Source organism: Brachionichthys hirsutus, chromosome 21, assembly GCF_040956055.1.
Source record: "Brachionichthys hirsutus isolate HB-005 chromosome 21, CSIRO-AGI_Bhir_v1, whole genome shotgun sequence".
Taxonomy (NCBI): domain Eukaryota; kingdom Metazoa; phylum Chordata; class Actinopteri; order Lophiiformes; family Brachionichthyidae; genus Brachionichthys; species Brachionichthys hirsutus.
Window position 1 is genome coordinate 6,286,033 of NC_090917.1, and position 8,231 is coordinate 6,294,263.

The 8,231-nt window shown below is 47.2% G+C and overlaps 1 protein-coding gene across 1 annotated transcript in view; it reads left to right on the top strand.

Moving 5' to 3' along the window:
* The window catches only part of bahcc1b (BAH domain and coiled-coil containing 1b), a 42,499-nt gene extending 38,972 nt beyond the window's left edge, over nt 1-3,527 (top strand). The window contains exons 23-28 of the mRNA XM_068754405.1: nt 59-167; nt 246-362; nt 438-575; nt 1,200-2,587; nt 2,785-3,021; nt 3,318-3,527. Coding sequence (XP_068610506.1) covers nt 59-167; nt 246-362; nt 438-575; nt 1,200-2,587; nt 2,785-3,021; nt 3,318-3,527 — 2,199 coding nt within the window. The remainder of the gene's footprint in view (nt 1-58; nt 168-245; nt 363-437; nt 576-1,199; nt 2,588-2,784; nt 3,022-3,317) is intronic.
* Nucleotides 3,528-8,231: the final 4,704 nt, after the last annotated feature.

Sequence of the window (8,231 nt, forward strand, 5' to 3'; positions counted from 1 at the left end):
ATCTCTGGTCTTGTTGCGCTGGGTTGCTCTTATACGGTGAATGTTGTGATTTTTCCAGGTGTTAGACGTGCGGCCGCAGACTGAGGCCATCCTGACTGCAGGAACGCGAGTGTGTGCCTACTGGAGCGAGCGCTCCCGCTGTCTTTACCCTGGATATGTCCATCGAGGTGAGTAAAGACAGCTGACGCGTAGACCCGGTGCACTCCCAGCCTCTCATGTCTTCTGCCCGGTGCGCTGTGCTGCAGGAGGCTCAGACGAGGAGGAGAAGGAGGGCAGTGTGATGGTCGAGTTTGATGATGGAGACAGAGGAAGGATCTCCCTGTCGAGCGTCAGGCTTCTGCCACCAGGATATCAGATTCACTGTGAGCGAGATTTCAAAAGTAACGAACGAATGGATAACAGAATGAATAATGGACTCCTCTCCTCCTCTTCGTCAGGTGCGGAACCTTCTCCAGCACTTCTCATGTCATCTGGTCGCCGTGGCAGGCCAGGTCCCACCCAGGAGAAGAAAGACACACCCACAGAGAAAGCAGCTAATGAGGACTCAGCCGGGAGGTCCCAAGAGAAGAGACCGGGTGGGCACGGTGTCATTTTTAAACATTCCAGATCTAACTCTTATATATAGAGGAACTGGAAGTTTCATTTAATAACATGCTGGTTGGAATCCGCTCAAACATCGTTCAGACCCCACAGCTTTAATATCGGTCGCCTGATCGGGACTGGTCTGACTTGTAAATGCATCGACAGGCACCGACACACGCCCCTCAGGGCCGTAAGAAATTATTAAAAGCAAGGCTCCACTTACAGTTCCAGCTCTCAAGTTGTAGATTGCACACTCAGATGCCTCCGAGTAAGTTGGGGCGCTCAGAGTGGAGGTTTGTGGCCTTTCATTGACTCTCTCCTTGGTCACATTAATCGCAGCTCATTGGAGTGTAATCACGATGTTTAGCGTGGATAAGCAACATAAATATAATGCGTGACAAACTCCTGATGCCAATAAAGCCAAATCGAAGGACAGGTATTGCAAGTTTGTTGTAGTTTGATTAATTCATCTGTCTGATCCTACCTAGCCAGTAAAGATTAAAGAGATAAACACACCTCTGTGTTTCTCTAAAGCTTATTTTCCACAATTAATCTCCTCTTAATCTCCAGTCAGATCTTATTGATAATAACTCCTCCTTTGCTATTTCTTCTTTTAGTTGGCAGACCGAAGAAGATCCACTCTGTGCCCAAGACGCCCAGCGCACCGACACCAGTAACAGACGCCGTAGCCAAAAGCAATGCTTCTGCATTGAACTGGTCTGCGCCGAGAAAGAGACCTCCGGTGGACTTCTTCCTCTTCAACGGAACGTCCCGCAAGACCCAGAGGAAGATACGAGAGCGAGACTTGGGCTTCTTTCATCGGCCCGCGTCTCACCCTCTTGTGACTCCCATGCCCATCAAAGGCATATTTGGCTCTCCTTTTGAAGGCGACTCGTTCAGCAGCATTGCCAATGGCTACTCGACCTTCGGCGGCTCTGTCGCCGGGCGGCAGGCTAGCACAGCAGCTTCTGTGGGGCTTCGAGACTCCTTGTCCTCTGCTTGCTCCTCGGCTGTCGCCACGGCGGCAATGGCAGCTGGGAGCAGGAAACCAGTGAGTGAGCGTGACAGGAAACAGTACCTGGTGAAGCTCGACCACGAAGGAGTGACCTCTCCTAAGACAAAGAACAGCAAAGCCCTGCTTCGGCTTGGTGGCGGCGGAGGGAGAGCAGGAAAGGATCTCGCCTCCGCGGGAGCGCCGCCTCCGCCGCGGTGCGTCCGCCCTGCCCCGCTGCCGAAAGACAGTAAGACATGTGGAGAAAGAGACAGCGCTGGATCCACGGCCGTGAAGGGCGCTCCTCCTCGGAGAAAGGAGCTTCCATCGGTCAAAGGAGGGGAAAACAATACCGACTACCCCAGCTCTTACTCTGAGCTAGATGAGGATGATGAGGATAACGGTCAAGATGCTGAGGCACAGGAAAGCAGTTCAGCGGTCGCATCCCACCGTAGTGGTCGTTTTCTCTCTCGTCTCTCAGTCTGCTTCTCCTCATCTTCCTCCTCCTCTTCCTGCTCCGGCTCCATTTCCTCCTCCACCCTCTGCTCCTCAGACAATGACTCCTCTTACTCCTCTGACGAAGAGTCCTCCTCCGTGCTGCTGCGCCGTGCGCTGCTGCAACAGGACAAGCAGAAGCAAAGACAGAACCTGAACTCGGACCTCCCGACCCCTGACCTGACCGCCTCCAAATCCTCTCCCTCCGCCTCAGCCCCAACTCATGGCTTCGTAGCTAAAGCCAGCATGGCCGTCTCAGGGTCAAAGGCATGGGTTGACAGAGCAGAAGACAGGAAGGACTTTGTGCCGAAAGGAAGTATGGGGGCTGCTAAGACCCAACTGAAGAGGAAAGAGGGAATTTCTAACAGCCACCATCAGAGCCAGAGTAGTCCAAAAAATGACTCCAAGGATCTGGCAAAAGTAAAGAGGCAGAGGATGTCTTCACCTGAGCCGCTGTCTATCACGGCTCCCAACCTGTCTGGACGCCAGCTCTGGAAATGGTCTGGCAATCCCACACAGGTAGGACTGAAAGAGAGAGAACCCCGGTCCTTCGCATTGTTGTGACAGATCTGTAAACTCCTCAGGCTGTAACGCTGATACTGGTCTGTGCGTTCCCCGACGAGTCCGAGTCAGCTCAAATGTCGGCCTGTTGCACGACGATTCTCACAGAATGCACTGACTGAGAGCGCTATTTTTTTATTCTCCTTCCACAACAGAGGAGAGGGCTGAAGGGTAAAGCCCGGAAGCTTTTTTACAAGGCCATCGTGCGGGGCAAGGAGACGGTGCGTGTCGGGGACTGCGCTGTGTTCCTGTCACCTGGCCGGCCCCAGCTGCCCTACGTGGGCCGAGTGGCGAGCCTCTGGGAGTCGTGGAGCTCCAGCATGGTGGTCAGAGTCAAATGGTTCTACCACCCAGAGGAGACTCGGCTGGGGAAGCGACACCGCGACGGCAAGGTAAGGACCAAGGTGTGACAGTAGAAACGCCATATAAATATAATAAAGTATCACTTTGTATTCCCTTTTCTTTTCTTTTTTGATGTGAATCGCCGAAACCTCGGCTTAGTTGATGAACCGTTTAACATTCGTAGCATGAAATACTCAAAGCAAAGTGAAAAATTCTCTGCTACACAGAAAGCCATTTTGCAGCATTAATAGTGCAGCAGTCACCACATAATATTGTCGGCAAATCTTTTTTTTGATTTCCTGGTACGGCATCTTATTTATCAAACATTCTCCCCTTTGCATCCCAGAATGCCTTGTATCAGTCGAGTCACGAGGACGAGAACGACGTGCAAACCATCTCCCATCGCTGCCAGGTCATCAGCAAGACTGAGCACGATCATGTGACGAGTGAACGCAAGTCCGGCAACACGATCGATGATCTCTTCTACCTGGCTGGGACCTACGAACCGACCACAGGACAGCTGGTTAACGTGGATGGCATGGCCATTGTGTCATAGCATCACCAGCTAGAGACAGAACACAACAGAGCGGGGGGGGGCGGCGGCTGCGAGAAACAAAGGTGTTCCTCTTCCCAGGAGCAGCGAGCCCACTAGTGCCCGGCAGCACTTAAAGGCGTCCGGGTTGTTCTGTGGGGAGGTCTGATCCACGTCAGAGTTCACTTTTTTTTAAATCCTATTTCTGTTGCATTGAGAGTCTTGCAGCCGTAAAAGCAGAGTATCTCATCGCCGTGACAACGATCATGGCAGCAAAAAAGACATTAGCGGTTCAGCGTACCGCCGTTCTGACGTGCCGCGCAGACGAGGCTTTGTGAAACAAAGCCTCGATGTGAATCACATCGGGCAGGAGAGACTTGTATAGGTAGGAGAGCAAACCAGTGCGCTTTACTTACTGTGAACTGGTACTGGTTCTGAGGGTGGTCTCATTGATGAGATGATGATACGTGACTGGGAAATCCCCATCAGGACCAAAAAACACTGTAGTTCTGACTTTGTGTTGAAATGAGTGTGTGTGTGTGTGTGTGTTTGCAGAGTGGACACAATGACCCCTTTTAATGCGCTCTAAATACATTGTGCTTTGGCGTACGCGTGTCTGTACCGCGCGTGTTGGTTACGCACATTCAGTGAATCAGCATCGCTAACACTCTTCATGTTAATCTGTCCAGGACTTAATGTGCAGAAACGCATTACGATTTCTTCTCCTGTCAAGCCATACACGTCGATACCTCGCTCTCGCACCCTGCTACTCAGGTGCAAAGACACATGTACAGCTTGTCGGATTGTTTGTGTGAACGGAGCGTGCGTGTTGATGCGTGTGCACAGGTGTGCATGGGCGTGTGTGTGTGTGTGTGTGTGTGTGTGCTCTTTGTACAGCATTATGCATGGTCGACCATGTTTTCTTTTGCAGAGATTATTTTATTTAGATTTTTTTTTAGGGTGTTTGGGGGTGGGTTTGAGTGTGTCTGATAGGGGGGGGGGGGGTTGGGTTAGGTTCCTTCTCCCTCAATGCACTGAACAGGATTAAAGGTTTAGATTTGGGGTCAAACTGTAAAACTGATGTGAAGACTTTGTGGCTGTAAGCGAAGGGCGGATGTGATGAAAGAGTGTTCGCAAATTGTCTTTTATAAGGAAATCGGAAAAGAAAAAGGCTGTTTTTTTTAAACATGTGTCCAAATGTTGTTCTCTTTACTCCACTCTGTTGTTGTTGTTTTTGTTTTTCTAACAAGTACTGGAAAAGAAACTGAGTTTCTGCTGTTCTTCGATCCTAAAAGAATCTAGTTCTCTTTGTAGCTTGTATTCATATATGAAATGTAGATATTTATCAGGCATCAAAAAGAAACATACCAAAGCACCTGCGAGTTTACGCTTCACTGCGTTAGAAAAAAAAAAAACACTTTTATGAAAAAGACATAAAAAACATTCAATCAAATCTGATTCCGGGACCCCTGCAATCACCGATGTATTTTTAATAGTGTTCCTCTCATCTGCTCATGTTCATCCAGCGTTGCTATGACAGCCTCTGAGAGACACTGCAGCAACATTGTCTGCACACTGCCCAGCTGATGCACTTGAGGTCTCTATGGCAACCAGGATGGCATCACGTGACTGTGAAGGACAATCAAAGCCAATCAATGGGACAATGTTGAGAGACGAAATTACAACATACAGATCAAATCACAAATTCTTGTCACTTTTATTCCTGCTTTGCCAAAAAAAATGTCTCTCTGTGTGTTTTGTGTTTTCTTGTTTTCCTCATTAACTATTGCCTTTCTGTTTATGCAAGCCTGTGATGACTGTTTGTTGACCGTGTATACAGGATGTACAGGGGGGGGGGGGGATGAACGCAAATGCCTTTTTCTTTTTTAGGACATCGACTAACTTTAACAACAATGTTGCTGTTACACTGCAAAGCAAAAGCTTTAAAAGGAATCTAATGTGAAACTCAGTTTAAAGATATTACTTTCATGGGTCTTTAATTGACATTTTTAAAGCTGTATTTTCTTTAAGAAACACTGGATTCAGTTCTAACCATCATGTCTTGACAGAAGCAAAATCATTGTGTTTTTTTTAGACCCACTGGAACCTTCTTTTTACAGATAAGATAGCCTACTAAAATATATTATGTAATTTCAGTCATTCTTTAGGAAATATGACCCAATGTTTTCTCGTGTACAAAAGGAAAAAGTATTTATCTTAATTTTATTGCCTTTTGTGTTTTATTAAAAAAAAAGAACAGATCATTTTTTTGTTCCCTTTCTGATGAATGTGTTGCGTCCTAATGTTGCCTTGTGTTTGTCAATGACGGTCATTTGTCTGCGTATAAGAAAACTGACCAGAAAAGAAAGCGCATATGAATAATTGGGGGACTCTATCCTGCTGTCATCTCCCACGGAACCCCACCGGATACAGTTTCCCTTTCTCTCCCTGTTCTTCCCTTTCCGTTGGCTCCCGCTACAGTTTCAAATAGCTTCCTCTCCTTTTTCTTCTCCCCCCCAGCTGTACAGGTGGGTCAGGTATTCAGAATACTAAAAACGGAACAAGACCATTAAGAGAACAAAACAAAGATATCAGATTACAACTTTGTGTGAGAAGACACGAATGCTGCTCGTCTCATTTCTGCACTGCATGCGTCCGTACACGGTCGTGAACGCACACCGGCCCTGACATCGGCTTCATGCTCGCCGCTATGCGTGCGCGACGATTGTTTGTGTGTCATGCGAGAGCTGGCGAGAACACGTGACATTAACCCTGCAGGGTGTGGAGTGTCTGGGACAAAGGGCATGAAATGTACCGGTACTGCATTTTATTTGAGACTTCCTGTGATATATTCGCACCTTTTTGTCACGGAGCCTTTCGTGACGCGGCTCATTGCAACATTAAAGTCTCAGTAGTAGATTGACCTTTGACCTCAAATTGCAATCTGGTTCCCGTGAAGAAGACTTGAAGACAACGTTGCCTTGAACTGACCGCAAACTTTAGTTCACCCTGGGTTGCGTGTGTGTGTGTGTGTGTGCGTGTGTTTTTAAAGTCAACCCCCATTTTGGATGTTTTAACCTTTTTTTTTTTTTATCTTGGCCAGCAGATCTACTTTGCCTGACCTTTTTTATTTTCCTTTTACAAATAACTTTGCTAATGGTCCTCGGCCGTAGTTTGAAATCACAAACACGCATTCAGGCTCTTTGTCCGGTGGAATGTGTGTGTGTGTTGTGTGTGTGTGTGTGTTTGCTGTGTTTTGTATTCTGTGTTTAGCCGCTTAGGCAGCTTAACATGTTATTGCACAGATATGAAACAGTACTCTTGCCAGTGTGACCGTAAACACACACTCACCCACACAGACATCCATTTTACTCACTGCTGGTCTTTTACATCCTCCTCATTGGCCCCTCAATCAACCAACAGATTCAAAGCACACAGACATTAAGTGCAGTTGTTGAATGCTTATCAGCAGGTTTGCGCTGGGCTTATCTGGTTGACATTGTTAAACTACTTTACCCAAAATGCCCTGGGAGATAGCAGCACAATGAGAGGGTGGCTTTGCCCTCTGGGTTAATGAGGGAAGCCTTTCACGTCGTAAGAGCAAACATGCCGCGAGATGATTTGTGTGTGTGTGTGTGTGTGTGTGTGTGTGTGTGTGTGTGTGAGTGTGTGTGTGTGAATGACTCAATGAAGGGTCAGGGTGTCAGAGCAGGGATTTTTATTCTTTTACTTGTTTATTTATTTTAGTTTAGGTGGGGGCAAAGCGTGTCACCAATGTAGAGCAATAAAGGTGTGGGTGTAACTATGTACTCGTATAAATGGATGAAAAACTGAGAAGAGGTGAGTGTTGAAATAGTGAGAACTAGTGTGTGTGTGTGTGTGTGTGTGAATTTATCTGGGAGATTTTTGGATGGTGGGTGGGGGCTGGGGGCTGGGGGGGTCCCCCCAATCCAGAGAAAGCCCTTCATTTAGATATAGCCTAAGCCTGTCACTGAAGTGAATGAATGACTGTCAGCTGCAGCAGGACGCAGTAGCTCAGTGTATAGATAGTGTGTGTGTGAGTGTGTGTGTGAGTGTGTGTGTGTGTGTGTGCACACAGTAGGGTATATTCAGGCCATTCAGATCGGGAGTACGGGTTCAGTACTCGTCGCTCTCAGCTCATCCATCGTTCACATGAGCCTCTGTTAGCTTGCCACCAGTGTCCATCTTGCTGTGCGTGTGTGTGTGTGTGCGTGTGTGTGTGTGCGTGCGTGCGTGCGTGTGTGAGAGAGACACACTGTAGCTTTCCATACAGCCATTCTGACTCATTTGTAGTTGTGCAACTTATTCTGTGGCAACAGATGGCCTGCTTATATAAATCATGCATTCTTGGAAGTCCTGCCGATGTCCTCCTACATTTCAACACCAACAAACCTACAGTTTTGCTTTTACCCCCCCGACTCGGGGTCTTGCTACACTCTGGCTCATTTCACAGAATAAAGTCATTTATCTTGCACCCTTGAAGGGTTGAGGTTTAATAGACTTCTCCTGCTCATAATCATGTAAAATGTATTGAAGCACAAAAGATTAAAGACGACCTTTTTTTTTTATTTCTTGTCGAACGCCTTTGTTAATCATTAAATGTTTTCTTGTCATTGGTAATTATGCGATGATTTACATTTGTTTTTCCAATTTGGACAATATGGAATTCAGATGCTGAGTAACGTTTTTATTATTTTAACCATTGCA